Source organism: Gopherus flavomarginatus, chromosome 2 (genome assembly GCF_025201925.1).
Source record: "Gopherus flavomarginatus isolate rGopFla2 chromosome 2, rGopFla2.mat.asm, whole genome shotgun sequence".
Lineage (NCBI taxonomy): Eukaryota > Metazoa > Chordata > Testudines > Testudinidae > Gopherus > Gopherus flavomarginatus.
The window spans coordinates 238,612,788-238,634,871 of NC_066618.1; the positions used below are offsets into that span (position 1 = coordinate 238,612,788).

The 22,084-nt window shown below is 39.1% G+C and overlaps 1 protein-coding gene across 2 annotated transcripts; it reads right to left on the minus strand.

Annotated features, from left to right (window-relative positions):
- Positions 1 to 2,947: 2,947 nt before the first annotated feature.
- Positions 2,948 to 21,808, minus strand: COPS5 (COP9 signalosome subunit 5). 2 transcript variants are annotated; one of them, XM_050941175.1, is made up of 8 exons: positions 21,677 to 21,808; positions 20,999 to 21,233; positions 16,075 to 16,203; positions 14,710 to 14,775; positions 12,550 to 12,635; positions 8,596 to 8,707; positions 6,927 to 7,075; positions 2,948 to 3,998 (listed from the first exon to the last, which is right to left on the minus strand). In XM_050941175.1, exons 1-8 carry the CDS (start codon positions 21,772 to 21,774, stop codon positions 3,914 to 3,916), a joined length of 960 nt encoding a protein of 319 aa, XP_050797132.1. In that variant the 5' UTR covers positions 21,775 to 21,808; the 3' UTR covers positions 2,948 to 3,913. The 2 variants fall into 2 exon arrangements, with proteins under 2 accessions (XP_050797132.1, XP_050797131.1); XM_050941174.1 differs by having other exon boundaries at positions 21,623 to 21,807.
- Positions 21,809 to 22,084: the final 276 nt, after the last annotated feature.

Below are 22,084 nucleotides of genomic sequence, written 5' to 3' on the forward strand. Positions count from 1 at the left end.
AAATTGGCCCGCAGGCCGCAGATTCAGAACCACTGATGTAGGGGTAGTTGCTCCATTGCCAGGATTTAGTGTGCATTTAAACAGAGAGCTGCAAAGCAGCAGTAGTAGTTCTGGTGGGGCACCAGTGCATCCTTGAATAGTTCAGTAATCAGAGAACAGGACTGAAAGGTAGTTTAAGAAGATTTTTCTTTAATAAGGGCATGTACAGTAAAGGAGGTTAGCATCCTATCTATAATTCTGGCTAGTCTCTAATTGTTAAGACTTAGAAATACACTTTTCTCCTGTGCCATGGAGCTTATACAATGCAATAAAATACAGTACTCACAGGCTGGAAATATCTGAGCATATATTGAGACACAGGAGAAATTTTGATGACTTCAGAAAGAATTGGGATTTCAAATGGAATTCTCAACATAAAAGTCGATAAATTCATCTAACACCTCCGTTTAACACTAACTGAGGAAAATACTAGTTTGAATTGTTTGTATTTCTTAAATGCAATTTGTTTTCTAAAAATAAAAAGTTACCTGCTATTAAATGAAATGTGGTTGTGCAACAGAAATACAGGCCCAGATATACTGCACTGTGCTGTAAAAATTAAACTCCATGCATGATACCAGGGATTGAATTGTGTAATCTATTAATTTGTAAATAAGTGATATGTCAAACAGAAGTGTGCAGGATCAAGATCACACATTTCTATACCAAAGAAAGATAACATGTAGCCATCAAGTCTAAACACACAAGGTTTTCACATTTCAACCACTATTTTACTTAATTAAGTTAGAGACTAGCTCCCTAAATTTTTTGTAGCAGTTGGCCAGTTGTGTGTATATTCTGTTTAGTGTACATTTTATGATTCTCTGTGTTCCAGACTATGCCCATAAATGTGTTTATGTAAGATAGCTAGCAACTTGTTACTGTTGGGTAGCTTGGAGGGAACGAAACTGCACTGTGGCCTCAGTAAAAGCCAAGTCAGGAATAGCAACAGGGGACGAATGCCTCACCAAATATTAGCAAGTTATTGTTTCATTTCCTAAACAGTGCCAAGAGCCTTGCATGGGACACAGGCGAAGTGTGTGCTCAGTAAATGATGAAACAAATTATATAAATGAATAGTAGCTTAGATCTGTATATTTTTGTCAAATTTAGATGAATAAAAAATTGCTATGATTTAGCAAAAACATTATAAAATAGCACCTGAACATCTAAAGTCTTTGAATATTATATGCAAAAACTATTTGGCCTGATAATATGCAAGTGAAGTTTCAGTTCATTGCCATTTTAAACAGGCAGTTTAAATTCCTGAAACCAGGGTTTTAAAAAGTAATTATTAAAACTACTATATCATGTACACATGCTAAAATACAGAGGATTTCTGAAAAGGCTTTATTATACTAACATTTTACATAGATATTTGTACTGTCACAAACATGAGATCAGCACTTACAGAGCAAATTCTCACTGATGACTTGAGTTGCGTTTCCAAAGAGATATTTAGGATACAACTAAAGAAAAACCCATTTTCTAATGTTCCATGCTTAGTATTCTTATATTGTATTCTTTGTGTGTGATAAAGGTTGCATGCTAGAATGTAGAGTTTTGTGAGCTCTCGTATGAGAAACGTTGGGGAAAACATTACTTTACCCAGTATCCCAATACACTTGCTGTATTTTTTTGTAAAGTTTTCTAAAAGGGACTACATACTGTGCAGCTCTGAACACTGTGTCTGCTCCTGCCCAACCTACACTTGCCAATGTTAGGTCACAGGGTAAGGCAACGAAGACACTGATGACTCACCATCTTGTGATCATTAAAGATCCTATGGCATTTTTTCCTATGGCATTTTTTCCTATGGAGAAGAATTTATGCTGGTGCTTTCACTAAATTTTAAGTCAAGTAATTACTTTCTGCCTAAGCTACCCCTGAAGTTCTAATTAATTTCCTTTATTAAAATTTTGCTCTTAAACATTTGCTTCATTTTAACTTGAGGTGCCTGTATTTTCCTCATGAGTGACATAATTCCATTTTATAACTTTTATTTCTGTTTAAAGCATTACACAAATAATAGCTATTAAAAATTCCCAGACAAAAGACTGACATCAGGACATAGTTAAGGCTGAGAGTACGTATCAATTATGTAAGGTATAAAGCTTTACAGCATGTTACATGAAGCATATTGTAAATTATCCCCAAAATAAACACTGTAAACACAGAAAATTCAGGATTAAGGATAAACTTAAAAGAAACCTAAACATCTCAAAGTATGGAAATACAGCATAAAGGCACCCAAACAAACAATTTAGCCCTGTAGTGACACCACATTATAAGCATACAATCATCATTGATGCATTTTAGTGTTTATAGTCCTAGATTAGATTAAATTGATTTTTCAAGACATAATTTTTCCTCTTTTTCCCCTATCATTCAACAAGTGTATGTGACAAGCAACAGAGGGAGGGGCTGGAAAAGGATAATGGTAATATTATATGGTTACATAAACCTATGTATAACTAGATGGCTTAACTGCAAATTTGTTATTTGACTACTCAGCTATGTCTTACATTTTCAATTACTGTTTGGAATTCTCAAAAAGTCAAAACAAAAAATTTAAAAAGGCAACACATTAAAATGTAAAGAGGGACACACATTCAGCCCTCTTGCAAAAGCTTTGTTTCCTAATGGTGCCACCTCACTTTAAATGCAAATTATGCACTCAGCAAAAATTGATGTTTTGTGCATTTGCAAGAAGCCTCTGCTTTTCCTTGTTTTTTAAATCAAAACCACTTATTTTTGTTAAGTACTTTAATAGACAGTGCACTAAGTACATATACAGCACAAGAATCTTCCAGAGAGAAATTGCATGGAGATCATCTCAAGCATGATAATCTATTCAGACTTAAAACTTTTGAATAAAAAAAGAGAAAAACTTCACAAAAGACTAATATTTCAACTGCACATCTTTCTCTGGATGTTTATTTTAGTTTTAGCATACACATTTTGTTTGCCACAATCTTCTTGTTCATAAGGAGGTTAATGACACTGTATTATACACATACAATAGGGTTACATCAAGGCTTTCAAACACTGAATTATTGGTCTTTCATAACTGCTGAGTTGTATGTAAAGAATAACTAAATTAATTTTATTTTCTATTCTCTAATCATATCTGGATGACATTAAGGCATCGTGTACTAATAATTCTATCACTGCCCTGGCTTCCATTCAGTTGCCACTCTTTTTTCTATGAAAGACAGTAGGGTATTAGCAAATAAATTCCACTGCATGGCTGAAAGATATTCTTACAATACATGAATGAGAATAGACCCCCCACTGAGTCAATCTGCAAAAATAAACTATTAATGTTTCAATCAGAACTTTGTTTAAAAAACTAACCAAAAGGGATTCAAGGTTTTAAAATGAAAAGAAGAGTTGGGAAAGCATATTAAAATTATGTTCTTAACAAAAATGGAATTTCTTAAATTAGCTTTGTCGTCTCTCTAAACTAGATGAATTAGAAGAATTATTCTGGGGAAACAGCAAAAAATAATTAAAAGCTAGAAACAAGTGTTTACAAAAAAATCACTTCCTCATTTTTATTTTTTTTTTTATTGCAGATTGATAACAGATATAAATACTAAAGAGCAGCATCTAATAACAGTCACATTTACTTTTCTTGTGAAACAATTATCCAAAATGGTGGTTTTATGATAGAGAACAAAGTTTACAATAAATTTCAGAACCATCTGTTCTTTAAAACTGGGCAAAAAGGTGGGAAAGATGATTTAAAATACTACAAATTAGCTGAATAATTATCCATTCTTACTTTAACTCCAAAACTGAACATGTCCAAAAGACAGACATAACCAGTACTTTTTCAGCCTTGGAGATGCGTATCAGCTGGCGATGCGCTTCAAGCAATATTAATTTGATTAAATAGTTTATCCTTAATAACCTGAGACATCAATCCATGTATAGCTTCTATGGTGGTCTTGCAACTGGAAAACAAGCATAAATTCAACATTGGCTAAACACCGAACTGTCATTGTATTATAAGTTATTCAGCTGTCTCAGGAGTTCGGGGTGCCCATAACCCCATGAATCTTGACAACTGTCCAGATATGAAAAGTCACAGCAATTTAGTTGCTGTTGCCAAAAGCTATTTGTTATCTAAAAAGGTAAACTGACAACCTCTTTACATGTCAAGAACCAATTTCAGACAGTACTCTTTGTCCAACAGTGTAGGACATTAACCTAAAATACAAGAAACTGAATTCAATCCATTATTTTAGGTTTTAATTTAACTATAGTAAAGGAAATATAAAACCTTGAACTCATGTAATAGAAAATCAGTTCCAGTACTTAATTTCCCAAATACACTTACTTTTTTTTTAGCATGTTCTGCTAATGGTTTTAGCATAACAAAACAAAGACACCACCCTCATTCACTTCTAAAAGAGTTATAGTCTATATTTGATCAGTCAAATCCCTGTAAAATTAGAAAGGAAAGAATCCACAGTACTTCACTGAAGCCGTGTCACTGAAGTGACACAGTGGACTGAAAAAGTTAAGTGTTCTTTTTTGTGACCCGCAAGAACTTATTCACTCTAGATTCTAATAGCTTTTAAAGCTTGTTAATCAAAATGCTATGAAAATATGAAAGGACAGTAACTATGCCATAACCTATAATGACCACACCGTACAATAAGTGGTGGAGCAGCCATCACGCTTGCTCGAGGAAGAAATTTGAGAGGCATGGTGTGATTTTTACAACAACTTTAGAGCAGGTTAGCATGGGGACACTGATCCATCCTCTCCCACTAGGTGACCGGAAAAGAGGGGATACTATATAGGTCCATGGTCCAGATTAGCCAAAGTGTTGTTTTTTTCTACCATCCCCACAGCAGTTGGCATGGAGGGGGAGAAAGGGCACCTTATTTGGGGAAAACATGGAACAGAAGTTAGGCTACGATGTCAGAACTCATTATGTAAATACGGGGTGGATGTCCAGTGCAGGTACTGTGTAGGGAATGGACACAGTGGTCAGATAAAATGGATTTGTGAAAGATTTAAAAGAGGTATTAGTTAAAGGAGCAGAAATGGGGGGCTCCTATGACTGGCATGGCTGGAAGCAACCCCCTTGCTTTTGTAGCCCCCACAACCCACATTTGAGAGAGCGAGTGAGTGAGTGTGTTCCCACCCGTGGGTTGGCTGGGGACCAGGATGGAAAGGGGAGGGTTGACAGAAGCCCCCAGATATATATGAAAATGATCACAGAATTACCTGAACTGTACACTTTTATCTGCCGGGTACTCCCAGACTGTTAAGTTGTGTTCTAATTAAAGCACATCCAGTGCCTCCTGTCCTCCTTCCAGCATAGCTGGACAATGATGAGTTCTAGGAACACTTATTTGGAGTAAATTACTTGAAATGCTTCCTTCTTACTACACAATACAGGATGACATTTCATAGTTTGTAAAGCATCACTGTTCAACAGTTATATAGTGCCACAGATATACTTTATATGTAACCATATTGGAGATTAAATCAAGTGGTAAAAAAAAACTAATTTGGCAACTGATAAAAGCTAATGAAAAAGCAACAGGTGATCACCGAAGAGCTTCACAGCCTGAAAAGGAGGTTGGATAATTCTTTAACCAAACATAGGAGCCCTTTCCCATTCCGTTCCTTTAGCAAGCACCTCCTTTTTAAGTTCTTTACCAGGCCATCCATCTGGCTACTGGATGTCTTCCCCATGTAGCAACCTGCACTGGACATCTGCCCCACACTTACAAAATGAGTTGTGATATACAGCCTAACCCCCTTTTCTCTTCACCATAATAAGCCAATATGGTTGTGAAGGAAAAATTCCTTCCCAGCCTCCCTAAAAAGGAGCAACTAGCACAACACCCACAGCAGGTCCTAATCAATATGATATTTGTCACCTTGAGGAGAGGCAGAGTGGGTGCTGCCTTGCTTGCTGCGTGGAGAAAAGTCTTCTAACCTGCCTTTTTAAAAACTGTCCGCACTTACGTTCCCAGATGAATCAGTGTCGTGCACACTCACCCCCACCTGCCCTTTTTGCAGCAGCTTCTGACCTCCTTCCTCTTCCTATCCTATCCTCCTACCCCTCTTCCAGCAAGCCAGGACAAAGTCAACCCCCACCCTGCCACCCCCATTTCAGGTGCAGCACGGTCATTTGTGGAAGGAAGTGTTTCATGCAAAAGATGGGAAAAGGCAAGTCCTCAGTTTTTTAAAAGACTAACCACATGGTTTAGACAGAACTGTAAAATGCTGTATAGAGAGATGGCAAAAGTCCTTAATGTATACATTGATGACTTGTATTTCTCTCCTCTTTCCCATTGTCGGAACCCACTTGCAAAAATAAAAAATGCAATGCTCAACCTATGCTAGCCTTTTGCATTTGACAAATTTCCTATATTTTGAATGGACTTTAACAGATATTTTTGATTAAAAACAGATCAATTAGAAATACAGAATTGGTTAACAACTTTAGTGGAGCGAACACAGAAGGTTGAAATGTCATTTTTATGATGCCCACCAAAGAAATGCCATGCTGAAAGCAGGTCAAAGGTCCCTAGCATCTTGTCTGGATGCTTCAGAAGACACAAAAGATTTACAAAACATAATAAACCCAAAAGGGATTTCTTCCTGGCTTCAGTTAATAAATAGTTTACTCACTGTAATAAATAAAAAAATTGTAATTGCCCTTGTGATGGAAATAAGAGGTATTTCTATATTTTAATTTCTAAATTACAGTAGTGTATTTTTCACTTTGACTCCTCCAAAATGCTTAGAAACTGGAGAATAACTCCCTACAGGTCATAGTTTAAAGTACGTGAACTTAGGGTTTAAAACAGAATAGCATTTCTTACAAAAGAGAATCCAGACATGTATTATCTCACCTGTCCCTTGTTGCTTTAGCAAGTTTGTCTTCTGATTTTCTATCATGTGTCTCTAAACCCAACATGAAACTTCCTCGGCCCAGCTGGGCTTCTGACTGTTCTAACTTTTCAGACAAATCAAAGACTTGGCCAGTTGTGTAATCAGCATTCTGTTGGAACAAAATACCATTAAATGTATTATAGATAGAGCTGTAAGTCATGCTAGTATTTATGCACAAAATACACAAGTAAGCAACCTCACAAACTACCTTTAAATCTAAGTAGTGCTGGGCTTAGCTTGGCAGACTAGTTGGAGCTCAACAGATCATACACTGATCTACATCTTGGAGCACCACACACGGTGGGATATGGAGTATCTCCAAATTCACTGCAAGCTGAACAACTGAATTTAGAGTCAATGGTGGCAGCAGAAGATGGAGCCCATCACAGACACAGCAAAATCTTGACTTCATCACTAACGTGTGAGGACGCACTGACGTTTCCTGCTCAACATGTAGCATCCTCCAAAATGATGGAAGCTCTCCTACTTGTCCCTCCTAAGTCTGCTCCTTGTCTGGTATTTCTTCCTACAGCTCACAGGAATATATAACTACATGTCAACAGACTATGCTCCTATGGACTGCAGGAAGTGTTCAGTTTTCACAAATTAAAGTATTCAACCAAAGCCATATTAGCATTACTCTCTGTTCAATTTATGCAACCTCACTGAGAATAATGGATATTATTCTGCTCTAATTTACAAACTATGCAATCCAACTGAATACAACAGACTAGCACAAGTATTACTGTGGGCAGAATCTTTTACTAGACATGAAGTGCAAGCTGGAAAAAGCAAAGTTTGACTTTCAAATCCCTATTCAAATTTGCAGGACTGGAAGTTAGGAAAGAAAAATATTTTTATTTGCAAATGCAGCAAATTTGATTTGGAATAATCAAGAGAATAGGGAGCCTCACAGTATCATTTTACAGAGTTGCTTTACAGAGTAAAAACACATATTAAAGACTGTGTGCATTCTATCCCTGTGACTAAAATAATCACCGTGCGTTGGATTTTTATTGAAGAAAGTAAATGAGATTTTAATCCAAAGTAAACAAGTATGTTTATAACAGAAATACAATGAATGCAATGGACGGTAGTTATCTAATGGTCAAGTCACAATTCCTACTTGAGGCACATGGTTACAACAAAAAAAGTCCCTTTTTAAAGATACTAAGTATGGTTTAAAAGGAGTTGTTATAATAAAATTAGTAACACCACCAATAATATCTAGCCTATATATCTGGTAACCTTTAATGGATACTAATTACTACTGTAAGGGGATACTAAATATTATGAGGGTACATTTAGTAAGGGGATACTAAATGTTATGAGGGTTTAAAAAATAGATTTAACTGAAACTCATCTTAGACAATGAGAATAAACTAGTTAGCTTCACTTTCTGGTTATCAAACAGTAAAAACAGAAAAATGTTTACAGAAAGGTTTTATTTATATAAATCAAAACTTTCCTCTATTATTTGGTTTTGTAAAACCTGATGCACAGAATGTAAATCTGGAGTCAAAATTACTCAACAGTGTCCCATTAAGCAATTTGCAGCGGAGATCCCTGCTTCTAGCACCAAGGAGTGAGAGGTACCTGCACTCTTAAAGGATATGCTATTCTACTTACAGTAAGCAAACTAGAAGAACTGAGTGTGTTCACCCAATATTTGTTCCACAATAGTTCAAGCAATTTACGATCCAAAGATGATTTGAAGTAGGAGACCTCTAAAGCATAATACCTATTTAAAAAAAAAAAAAAATCAAATTTTTCAAAGTTAGCTACCAGTCAAAGATTTTACAATCAAATCCTCATGGTCATAGGCATCTGAAAAGGAATAAACAGAAAGTAAATGCATTTCTCAAAAATGCAAAGACTAATAGAACACCGATGTGACAAATTACACAATGTTTTAAGGTCCAACAGTAACACACATTAAGATCTACACCTAAGATCTACACCATCTTCCAAGAACGTTTCTCTGAGGGATTTCCCTCCTGTGTTTAATGTATGAAGTTTTAATAGTTATAACTAACCAAATGCTGTTTTCTTCGTCTGCTTACGTTCTGTTGTAACACATCACCTTTGGGATCAGCTACTGTCCTTTCAATAGTTTTGTATAGTGCATATTACAAAGAGGCCCTGATCCTGCTTTGGACCTTTGGGTGCTATCATAGTATTAGTATAATTTTGATATAAAAGTAAACTGAAATACTGCTGATCTAGTGGAATGTGATAAGTGGCAATGCTGGATAGTGGTAAGCTTAACAAAGACCCTATTTATCCTTTGTTATGTATCTTACGTGTTAAGACGACAAATTTTCCTGATATTACAGAATTCACAACAAAGGAATAAGGAAGATAAGCTATCCCGTTTTGTTTTAAATACATGATTCCTATTGCATCTTACAAGGCAGCAGTACATGTTGCACCTTCTCTGCTGCTCAGATATTCATTATACTGAAAGTAAAAAATACAAAGTTCTGTATCTTTAAAAAATACTTATTTCTTCCATTAAGCTGTGTTATAAATACAGATGTATATAGAAAGCCTTGCCAATTGAAGAACATATCCCCTTTCCTATTAGTGGGAATTCATCTTAAATGTGTAAATCAAAAGGAACCCTCCTGCCCTCCCTAGCTCATGCCTTCTACAGATTATCTCTTTTGATGTACTCATTCTGAAGTGCTTGCAAAATGGATTGAGGCCTCCAGGAAGAGAAAGAGAAATCAGATTTGTAAAGGAACAAAAAGGCTGCAATAGGACCAGGGGAGAAAAGAGATCTGTACATTTGTTTTTAAGTTATGTTACAATTTTTCAAACATCTATTACAAGCAATTCTCAGAAGGCTGTTGGAGGATGTGATGCTCCTGAAACAAGAAATTTCATGTAGGATTTAATAAAAGGAGAACCTGACACGCCCATAAGTTAATCTTCACTTTAAGCTATGCAAGAACATTTCTATCGAGGTCCTAAAAGGTCATACTGGGAGTTGGAACATGAGGTACAATTTTTTGGGGTATCAGAGAAGTGAAGTTAAGTTAAACGATTGCTGGGCTTCCTGTTCTTGTGTGGCTACTACAGCATTTACATGGTTTTATTTTGATGCAGCTATAACTACCACTTATACGTTATCCAATTAAAATCACTAAAACATTATTTAAAAAAAAATATTGCCTGTCTTTCCTTGTCACTGCACATAGTTATTTTTGAATAATTTAAATTAAATTATTTAAATGGCACAGATCCACTAATCCATTAGCAATGATATATTAACCCTGGTCTTGGGAGAACTGTTTGGTAAAACAACCATATTAGGAAAAATGCACTTATAAGTGAAATCTAATGCTGACCAATTCAACCACATAAACGAGCTAGAAAGCCAAAATAATAATAAGAGTTTTTTACAAAAATTGATTAATTAAACTTTATATTGTTGTGATGCAGAGAAAGATCCTCACTTTAGAGAAAAATTAGGCACAAAGGTGAATTTCCCAAGGAAATCTGTAGCAGAATCAAAATTAGATCCCTGATCTCCCAATTCCCAGGCCTGTGCTATAATCATCTGACAAATAAATCGGTGAATAAACTAGTAAAAATAAAGAAAAATGATGGCCAATTTAAAATATCACGGAAGAGCATATGTGTGTGTGTCTGTTAGGTCATATATCTACAAATATACAATTGAAGACTACTGTAAAATGTAAATTAACATGCCAAATATAATTCCTTTAAAAAATTAAATGGCAAAAGGAGAAACATTTGCAAAAGTTTCACATTTGTAAATTTACAAGCTAAATGCTTTTCCAACATTAATTGAGGTGCTTATCATTAGGAATTGACACTTTAATTAAGAGAGATGGCATTTGGTATAACACACAAAACCTATTTAGCATTTCCTCAAAGACAACCTCTCAACTAAGTACTGTAATAGAATAGCAGCCAAAGATGAGGTAAAAGTGCACCCACTGAGACTGATGTATAGATTCATGGCTGTAAAGTGTTGGAATGCAGTCACTCCCCGGGGCAGGGGGTGGTGGTGGGGAATTGGACATGTGTATAAGATTATAAAGCAGTAGCTCTGCTTTTCTACCCAGTGCCCACTGGCACTGCCAGCATACCAGGACCCAAACACAGAAAAGCTCATCATTAAGGTAGGAAAGAGAAGCCTAGAGAAACTATCACTAAAACCAGAATTACAAACCCTAGTACAAATACTAGTGGGTGGAAAGAACTATTCTAATCTTCTGTGGTACAAATAATTCATTCACATTGCAGGAGAAGGAACATTAGAGACACCACAGTGTTAGCAACTCATCACCCAACAGGCTAAAGCATAGTGTCCGCAATTTCAACCCTTCCTCTTTTTTCATGGCTATCTTCCACTGGGGAAGATTGAAAGTCCTCTTCCGTAAATCTTTCCATGTAACTTCAAGAAAGATAATGACTTCAAACAGATACTAACTAGCTCTCTGAGAGCTAGACTATTATGGTAATTATTACATTTTTCATAAAATTAAAAAATTCCATTTATCTGCGAACCGATTAAAAATGGTAATGGTAAATTTAAAGAAAAAATCTAATGCAATAGAAATGCACAAACAATCACACTTGATCTAGAAGGTTTGCTTTATAATGAATAGTCAGAATGACTAGCAGTTAAGTGTTTGCCAGGGATTTCTACTTTGATGGTAATGCAAATAATTATTAATAGTTACCAGTTGAGATTTTTATAGAGCTTTATTTTTTTTAAGTGCATAGTCTTCAAGTTGTTAGTTTGGAAATGGGAAAAGTGTTCTTTTTTTTTTGGTTAATATGACAGGAAAGCCTCGAAAGACTATATATATTGCCAATAATGCAATTTCCCACAACTCTCCAGAGTTTTAACTATCTATCCCTTTGGAGTCCAGCCCTTCATCAACATATGAATCATTCAGCATGTAACTCATTAATTCTAGCGAGAGTTGTATGCATAAGTACAAAATGCACCAAAGAGATAATTTGCTCTCCCAAGTGAATGGGTTTTAAGTAACATTTTACATCAGACATAATAAACTAACAATATGAATTTGATAATTATTTTGAACACTGATTCTGAGTTCAAGAGCTCTCAAACTGGGGTTGCAAACTTCAGTTGGGTCATGAGGACAGGTATGGAGCAAAAATTGCTAAAACCAAATGACCTCTAGGACTAAAAGAAAGCAAACTAACAGGAGAGGAGAAGCAGCTCTTTTTCCTGCCTCTTTTGATGCTATCAGCCCATTCTCCTTGCAGCAGCTCCTCTTTCCAACCCTACTACACTCTGCTCCAGAGAAGCTATGCTCGAGGATGGCAAGATGCTAGCTGCATTGACCCAGCTGCTCACAGCATTCATCTGGCTCACTGAAGCAGTGGTCCCCAAACCACCTCCCTGCTGAATGACAGCTAGCAACACTTCTCTATAAAGCTAGCAGCCGAAGAAAACAAAGGCTTGTAGTATTTGGGTCATTGCAAGAAAAAATGGCATTTAGGGCCATGGTAGAAGGTGGAGAAAGATTGAGATTTTCTTCTTATGATTCAGATAATAATTCATGAGTTACTTACTGTTTACAGTGTACACCAAAGTCTTCTATTTTATTAAGTGGAATAGTCTGGTATTCTGAAGGACCTTCATCTGGAGGCTTAAAGCCCTGAAAAGTTAAACAAACAGCAACCACGACAGTAAGTGGAAAAGTAGTAGATACATTTCTTCATGCAAAAGAAAGACGTCATTTTAAGTCTACTTGCAAATGCTGTTCAAGTTCCCAATAAAGACAACAACTTCCATAGGGAAAACAGATGGCCCAGCAGACATGGATTCTGGAATCTTCTCTCTTGATCCCTGGTTCATCTGGCCTGGGTTAATAGTCATTAGTATTTGACTGATGTGCAGAAGTGTGTAGGAAGTAAGTTGCTGATCTCAGACCAGTTCTCACTGGGCAGATATCCCCACCAGAAGTGGCCATATCGTTTTCTCTTAGGGCAGTGATGGAAGGGGCATGGAGGCCAGACTACTCACTTCATCCCTAGAAATGACTGCGCCGGAACAGGGTTGACAAAAACTAGCACAGTAGTGAGATGAACCCTGCACTACTATTGCCCACCTTGTACCTGTCCCAGAACTTCAGTCTCCAATTTAGTCAACAGCAGCCTTCACAACCACTGAACCGGCAAATACCACCCACCTGAATCATTTCCATTCGTCCTCTTAAAACATTCTGCTAAAATGCACGTCTAATTGTGATTTGGTTTAGAAGTTCAAGTTAAATTTCTTCTTCCTGTTTAGTGCACTGAAAGTATTTATATGAGATTTTTTCGGTTCATAGATGAGTATTTCTTGTTGTCAGAACTTATTTCTTTTTGTTTAGAAAAACAGTCTATGCAGATCTGCTGTTCATTTGTAACAAAAAGGTACTGCATGAATGAAATGGGGAATTTTTCACACATATTTTTACAATTACAAGGTGATGCTGGATTGGAGTATTCCATAACACAATAATGTTTCTATTTTCTTATAATAGGATCCACTAGCCCAGATTCTCATGTCCAAACAGAGTCCTTTTGACTTCACCTGTACTCTGCATGAGCGTAAAGGTCCATGCTAACAAATCACATTGCAGAAGTAGGCCCCAATCCTGCAAAAACATGCTTAATTTCATACCCCGTGAGCAATCCTACTGATGCCAACAGAACTACTCATAGTGCATAAGAATGTGTGTAAGTCTTTGAGGGATTAGGGGTTTAACTGGAATTCAAGGCGGTGTAATGATACTTGATTATATATCAGCTAAGTTATACTTTTATTTCTCTATCATTGATAGAAAAATTTAGATTTCAGCTTTAAATAATTTCAAGTTAAAGTAAGTATCTTAAGCTTGATATGTTATTATTTGCAGCTTAAAATTTCCATTTCAAAATGTGGTAGTTTATTTTTTGTTTTACCCTGTGAATCTGTAAACATTTCTTTGAAAAGACTGTCAAAAATAAAAGTAAAAAAATGAGGAGTACTTGTGGCACCTTAGAGACTAATAAATTTATTTGGTCAAGTTTTCATGGGCTAAAACCCACTTCACTGGATGCATGTATGAGATTTTGACTCTTGCTTTTCTCAAAGCAATCGCAATATAGATTCCCAGGTTTAAAAATATGTGCAGCCAAAAGCTGATTTTTGAACTGTGAAGGCATAGATTTACTATTTCTTCTTCCCTGTAACAGTCCAAATTCTTATAGATCTATGCCACAGAAACTTTAGAAGTAGCAAAACTATATTTAACTGCTGTAATTATGTTGCAGCTCCAATATCTAAAAATACATGTAATACAACAGGGAATAAAACTCTGTGGAAAGAAGACTATAATTCCACCTCTCTAAACACAAACAACATATAAAGAAGACTATTTAAGTACAAAAATACCCAGATTTATTATTTGCATCTATTAGTAATGCAGTGGAATCCTGAAACAGGAACCAGATTATTTACCAATGTTATTTTTCTTCTAAGAGGCATACATAATATGATGATATTTTAATACTTATTGTAAGTTAGAAAAAAACTTACATCTTTTGCTGAAAAAGGAAGATACAGAATATAAAAAAGGAAAAATAGGTCAGATTATGTGCTTTTCAGTCTTAACAGCGACTCTTAAAAATGTGATCCATGCATTTAGTTATATACAGTTTAATAACCTCGATAATAACCATATACTTTTTTTAACTAACTTTTACCTTGGGATATGTTCTAAAAGCGCCAAGATTTACTTTTCCTGCAGATATCGTTCTTGTTGGATCAATCTGTAAAAATATAGGTGATTTTTGATATATGCAGGTGGCATGCTTATTGATCTATTTTAACTTTATAGTTATTACACTGAATCACTGTAACTTGAAAAGTTGCATTATGTTCTGCAATAAAGCACAGTACTTTTGTAATTGACATCAATTTATAAGGAGCACTCATGAAAAGAAAGTGGAACATCAACAGCTGCCTATTAATCCCACTTCTCTACATTAACAGAATGGGCAATTTCAGTCTCAGCAAATCCTGTACTAGTTTGTGTGACAAAAATGTTATCATCTGTCAGTCAATACATTGGTGATACTTATTGCTTTTAATTTTAACCCCCGCAATAAATTAAGGATGGAAAAGACATATTAGTTCATCTAATCTATTCGGGGGATAGGGCAGGAGGATAATGCAGGATTATTCTCTACAATCTATTTACTAGTGCATTGGCCAGTTTCATTTTACTAGCAAAACTGAAGAGGCTTCCAACATTTCCTTGGGAGACTATGCCACAACATAATATATCTTAGTGTCCAGAAGTTTTTTCTAATATTTGATCTATACTTTTCTAATTTAATCCCACAATTTTAGTTAGACTGCCAACTATTCGTTAAATAATTTCATTCTTTTGTTGGTGTTTACACTCTTTAGTAGAGCAAGTGATTATGTAAGTTGTTGTTTAAACCAAAGGCTAAATTTTTATTTCAATTGAGACCTGCAGTCCTCAGGGGTTGGAGGGCCCAATGAATTTCCTCAGAATATATAAAAAAAGAATTTTGTACAACTCTCTGATGTCATGTCAGTGACTTCATGTTATATAAGGAATACCACAGTTTTGTGAGCAATTTTGCCCGGTGTCCCTTACTACAGAAGGTTGAGAGAATCACAGAACTAGAGTTTTTAGGTCTAAGGCAGAAGGCTCAGTGTGGGCTATTCAATTCTTTGATGAAGTAACAAGCATGATTTCTAATCTAAGATTAGAGAAAAGATTTTAACAGACTACACCTGGAATGATGAAGCGAATGAAAGCTCTCCAGTCCCAGTGAACAAATTTGTTTGTATACCATTGTCTTGACTTTCTCTTTAGCCCAGAAAGCTTGGCAAAGGAGATATACTGATCTGAAGCCTGGATTCTACCCCCCCCCCAATAAAAAAAATACTATCAGAAGGTTATTTAACAGTATATATAGAGAGATATATAGATAAAAACTACAAATAAATATTTTCACCTCAACACAAAGATATTAAGTTATTGCACCATTCTGTCAGTCTATGGAATGCTTAACTAATAAACTTCTAATACTTACAACCACTGCCACAAATGGTTCCTGAAATTGCTGGTTAAGCATCTGAGTACTGACATCAATCCCTGAAAGCCAGCAACCATAGCCAGGGTGGCTGTGGTACCAGCCAATTGCATTTTCTAGACGACCAACCTAATGAAGTGAAGGGGAAAAATACATATAGTTAAAAGCCTTTGCACATAAAGAAAGTGACAGATGCCCTCTTTTGGGCTTTTAGCATACTGCAGATACATTATGGGGAAGAAAAAATGCAAGTATCTACCTGCACTATTATGCCAAGTTTCAAAACCCATATGTTTATTAAATAACCTAAGCCTTCTCTGGTTAAAATGTTTTTAGAAGTCATATGGCACAAAGTTATAACTACACTGATACTAACAACTTAAATTCCTGGCATCCAACAATTGGTTTTTCCAACATGCATATCAGAGGTGCATTCTTTTGGATTTATACAGGACAACCAGTTCTGCCGAATATAGACCTTGTAACAAGAAACTCAAATCACTAAAATAATAATACAAGACAGAACACAGTGTCTGATTTGCATCCATTGTAATCAATGGATGTTTAGCCACCAACTTTAAACAGAAGCAGGATCTCGCTTAAAATAAAAGCATCTTTTACTTGCTTTACGGTTTACATGCTTAATAGATACAGATAGAAGAATAGATCATTTACACACCACTACATTCTTCCGAGAGAGTAATACTTTTTGATCTTATTAACCCTACAGGTGAGATCTGATTAAATGAACACAGAAGTCAATGTCTCCATCTGATATAAGGGGACACTGTGAACTTGCTATCAGTTAATTTAAAAAACAGAACTATTTTCAGATATCACAGGTTGACCCACTCTAGTCCGGCACCCTCGTGACCTTGCCGGTTCCAAACCAGAGAATTTGCTGAACCATGGGAGGTAAATGCAGAATGCCAGTGGATCTCCACAGGCACTGGAAGAAGAGATGCAGGCGTGCTGCAGCACCCCCAGGCTTTGCACCCAGCATGGCCCCTCGCCCAGGGTCCCGGGCGCCGGCCCCTCACCTGGGGTCCCAGGCGCTGGCCCCAGGACTTCCCTCATTCTCCTGGAGACTGAACGCTGCGGATCAGCTTTTCACAGCACTCCAGATGCTCTGGGAGGGAGGAGGAGGAGTTGGTAAACCCAGGGCCACCAGCGTGTGAGAGGCATGGGGGGCGGGAGGGGAGGGGAGCTTGACGCCAGGGGATGCTCCGCACCAATTTTTCCCAGTGGGTTCTCCAGCCCTGGAGCACCCATGGAGTTGGCACCTGTGCCAGACCACAGATGTTGCTGGACGAAGGAGTGCCGGATTAGAGATGTTCAACCTGTACTGAAAACATCCCTCAACCAGGGCCTATGAAAGAGTATGCACATGAGCTCCTCATTGAACAGTGAATGAAAATGAAGTCATCATAGTAATGCATGAAACTAATAGCGAAAGTGACCATCAACAAAATTAAGAAGCTGATTACATATCAAAGTGCTCAACAGCACAAAGTAAAAAGACTGCAGAAAAAATGTCTTTCCCACTCTGTTAGAAGTAACCTGTAAGATTATAAACAAATTGGCACAAATTTTTCAGATGAAAATGTAATGTTCACATTAGCTAGATCACTGTAACAAACAAATATACATAATACTAATATTTTTCAGATACACATGCATGTATTATTGACAAAGCAAGCTAAATTAAAAGAAATCTCAAAATCATCTGCTTAAAATGGGATAGGGAGGTACCTAAAACAGTCTGAATAAGCATAAAGTTATATTTAAGATGATAATAGCATTCCGCAATTTTGTTGAGAAACCACAACTTTTAAAACACACCACAACGTGTTATAGTGGCTGCAAATTTGCGTGATACTGCAAGCCACTCACTCAAATTTAACCCAGATGCCCCTCTGTCATGACCTAATAATAGTGCTGGGTTTACAGTGGTGCCATGGAGCCAGGCCCATTCTCAGAAGGGTCCCTGGCCTGCTCTGCTTTGCACTGTGCTCTAAGACCCCGTCAAACCGCTGGCTTCCCCCACCTTCCCACTTGCTCCTCTCGGCCTGCCGGCCAAGGACTCTTCTTCACCCCCAGCCCCATCCGCTGGCTTCTCTCTGCCCCCTGGCCAGACCCCAGTGCACCTCCAGCTCCGGGCAGTCTCTACTTCCCATGGGACCCCACCTGTCTCCCTGGAGCTGAGCTGCCTGGTACTGGTGCAGAAGCCTGGCCAATCTCGGCCAGTTGGGGAGGGGGGAACAGTGTGGGGGGCTCGGCTGGTCCCCTCCAGACAAGTGGGTCCTGAGGGAGGATGGCTGCGGCAGGCCCTAACCTGGCTGATCGCACCACTCCTGAGGGGCCAGAGAAATTCCCTGCCCCAGGACCTGCACTGGTAGCACAGCATGGCAGACAGTTGCCTCCCAGCAGGGCTGGTGAATGCAGCCAGGAGGCAGGGCGTGAGGGAGGAGAGCCTGGAGGTGCGGGGCTATTCAGGGGCAGGGAAGATCTGTGTGTGCTGGGGCACTTGTGGGGCTGTAGTCAGGGTTGCTGGGCAGGGATGGTGTTGTGCAGGGCGTTGTGCATTTATGGCAAGGTTGGGTGGGGACTGAGTATAGTGGGTCTGGGCGGGGCTCTGCCCATAGGGAATTGGAGGGCTGTTCCAGTGTTGGGCGGGGGGGCTCTGTGGTGTGGCATGGGCCCACTCCTGGGGGGAAGGGGCATGCTGGCAGCATGGGGCTGGGTGGGCCACTGTGCATCCGGCAACTGCCAGTTTGTAAATAGTGCCCTTGCACTGGGCTGGGCGGAGCAGGGCCGCCCACGTCAGGCCATGCTCCTGGCCAGCCCCTCAATCCAGGGACCGACCCCTCCACCCATGCTCCATTGCCTCTATGGGGGCCCACAGATATGTTTGGCACTGTGCCCACAAAGGGTTAATCTGGCCTTCCCAACAGGAGGTGGATGAAAAAGGCAGGGCCGGGCATACGCATGGATTGGGGCAGAGATCCCTGGGGCGCTCACCCCACAGGTGCAATTCCACCTCCACCCAGTGGCATGGGCTAGGCCTAACAAACACCAGCAGCAGCTCCCGTGTGACCTAGAAGAATTCACCTCCCGTGGCTGCCCAGTGAGTAGGGCTTGTACTTCCCACAGGGCCCTGTGCCCCAAGAGAGGGTAGCCTGGGTGGTGCCAGCCCCCACATGGCCTCCAGGGGTCTCTGAGCTGGGACTGGTTCTAGTGTCCTGGGGAAAGCCCACTACCCAGGGACAGGAGAAATGGGGGTGGGAGGTATCCAGCTCATTGGAGGGCAAAGGACCCTACTGCCAACTCAACAACCGATTCTATTTTTGGGTTTTTTGTTTTAATGGTATTTGAACTGGCCATACCAAAACAGCAAATTACTAAAAATGTAACTGTGGCTGTAAAAAAGTTGTAATTTTTTAAAACAAAAATGACCTATAGTGTGCATGCTCTTTTCTCATATATTATAATCTAATCCAGGGGTAGGCAACCTGCGACACGCAAGCTGATTTTCAGTGGCACTCACACTGCCTGGGTCCTGACCACCAGTGGGGGGCTCTGCATTTTAATTTAATTTTAAATGAAGCTTCTTAAACATTTTAAAAACCTTATTTACTTTACATACAACAATAGTTTAGTTATATTATAGATTTATAGAAAGAGACCTTCTAAAAGCATTAAAATGTATTACTGGCATGCAAAACCTTAAATTAGAGTGAATAAATGAAGACTCAGCACACCACTTCTGACAGGTTTCTGATCTCTGATCTAATTCAATTGGCAGTTTATACTGAAATTTATAAGTAAACAAAGTGTAAATATAGCAGGAATTCCATAAGAATTCCCTAATCCTGCAATCTGAGCTGCATCACTAACTTTAGGAGAACTCTGCACAAATGAAATGATCTGCCCAATCACATCAGATATAGTTAATACAGTAAAACTTTTTAAGTAGAGACAGGGCCTTATTAAAACTAATTAAACCAGGAGAACTGGATGGGATATAATGCTCATTCTGCACCACAGGACTATCAAGCTTTCAGTAGATGATTACAATAAAATAAGTATATGATGTGGTAGATGAATGTAAGAGCAGTTCCAACCTGGGACAAGCACTCTAGATCTACCAGAGATTAAAGCTCCAATTCTGTCTGCAGTGACCCTACTGGAAGATCAGGGCCTAAATGTGAATGTAACATGGGAACTTTGTATGGTGGAGGAAAGAACTATTTCACAGTTGTTAATCCTTCCTTCTTGACTCAAACATTCATAGCTTATAAAGTGCAATTACTAGTAAACAGCATTGAAACTATATACTCCTTTATTTTTATTTTTTCTTCCCAAATGAATTTTGGGTTTTTTTTTGATGGAAAACAAAAAGATTATCCAAAAAGAATAAGCAGATAAAACAACACTATACCTATTACGTATATGCTACATAGCATCCAGATAAGACAGTTGTAAAATACAAAGATTTAATGCTTGACACTAACTTTTAATTTTATGCCACAAATAATTGTGTTAAATTTGTGAATAAGTTCCTTTGCTATTCCATTCCTGAGCAACCGACTGCACCCATAAAAACATTTCCTAGGTGATGAGCACAAATGTAAAGGAAATTACACTCAATTAATTGGTGATCTAACTCTGAATTTAAACTCAGATCTACAAAGATGAAAGAACACTGCAATATTTAAATATGATAAACAAAGATATTAAACATACATGAGAAAAAAAAAAGAGAACTATCAACTTTTTATTGGTCCTGATCTTGTGCATGTATATCCTGCTGACGGAAACTTTATAAAAAACCTACACAGACTATCTCAAAACCCAGTGTAAATTACAACACTATTTGTTGTTACTGTAGTGCCAATAGAAAGTCATAATTCTCTTTATTTACCTGTTTTGCATTTTCTATGTATGCAGCCATATATTCATATGCAGCAGCCTGAGCATTGACTCGAGTTTCAGTGCCTTCTACCGGTAAAGCAAAACTGTCCATGATAATCATGGTTTCCCCATCCACTTTCCCAAGCATCAGCCCCATCACTTCCAGATTGCCCCCAGACCGGGCATGCATGACCATCTTCAGCAGGGCCAAGGCGGAGATCTTGCAGTATCTGAAGTAGTGGTTGCTGCAAGAACAAAACGGAGAGATGCTAGCAAGAAACCAAGTATCTGACCTAAACAGACACAGGAAACGCATGCAAAATACAGGTGAAGGAGGTTTATTACAACAGAGGCCCGTCTCCACCCTCTCCCACCCCGGAATCGCTCCTTGGTTCATGACCCAAAGTTCCCCGGTGGCCCTCCCTGCTCCCCCGCTGCCTCCCCCCCTACCCCCCCTTGCAGCCCCGCTGCCTCTCCAGGCCACCGCCACCTCGTCCCCATTATCCTGAACTCCCTCCCGGGGCCTCGCATCCCAGGCCCACCCCGCTCCGTGCTCGGGTATCCCGGCTCCTCACCCCCGGTCCCGGCCCCGCCCAGCCGCCCGCCTAGCCCCGGCCCCGGCCCCGGCTCTCACTCCTTGGTCCAGGGCTTGGCCGCCAGGATCTCCTGCTGCTGCTTGCGGTCGTACTTGTAAATCTCGTCGATGCTCTGCGCCTCCTGCATGTTGTTGGCCAGTTCCCAGCTCTTCTGCGCCATCCCGCTCCCGGAGGCGCCGGCCGCCGCCATCCCCCCACCGCCCGACCGGGCCGCCGCGCAAACCAAGTGCCCCGCGGGAGAAGGGGGGGAGCCCAGCCCCGGAATGTCCTAGAGCAGCCGAGGGGAGGGTCGGGAATGGTACATTCCGCAGGGCCTGAGACACCCCGGTTAGCGCGCCCTCTAGCGACCAGCCTCGGAAGTGCCGCCCGAGCTCTGCTCAGAGAACCTCGCACGGCTGCCAGCGGGGTGATGTGGGTGCGCAGGTGCGCTCATGTATTCAGACATGCAGGACTGGTGTTCGCGCACGCATGTGCAACACAGGGATATTCAAATCTGGAAA

Coding starts and splice junctions, on each gene's coding strand:
- COPS5 (XM_050941174.1), bottom strand. CDS start 21,774: ATGGCGGCGGCCGGCGCCTCCGGGAGCGGGATGGCGCAGAAGAGCTGG. Junction 8,708..12,549: donor TTTGGTGTACACTGTAAACA/GTAAGTAACTCA, acceptor TTTTTTAAATAG/GTATTATGCTTTAGAGGTCT. Junction 3,999..6,926: donor GCTAAAGCAACAAGGGACAG/GTGAGATAATAC, acceptor CTTGTTTTCCAG/TTGCAAGACCACCATAGAAG.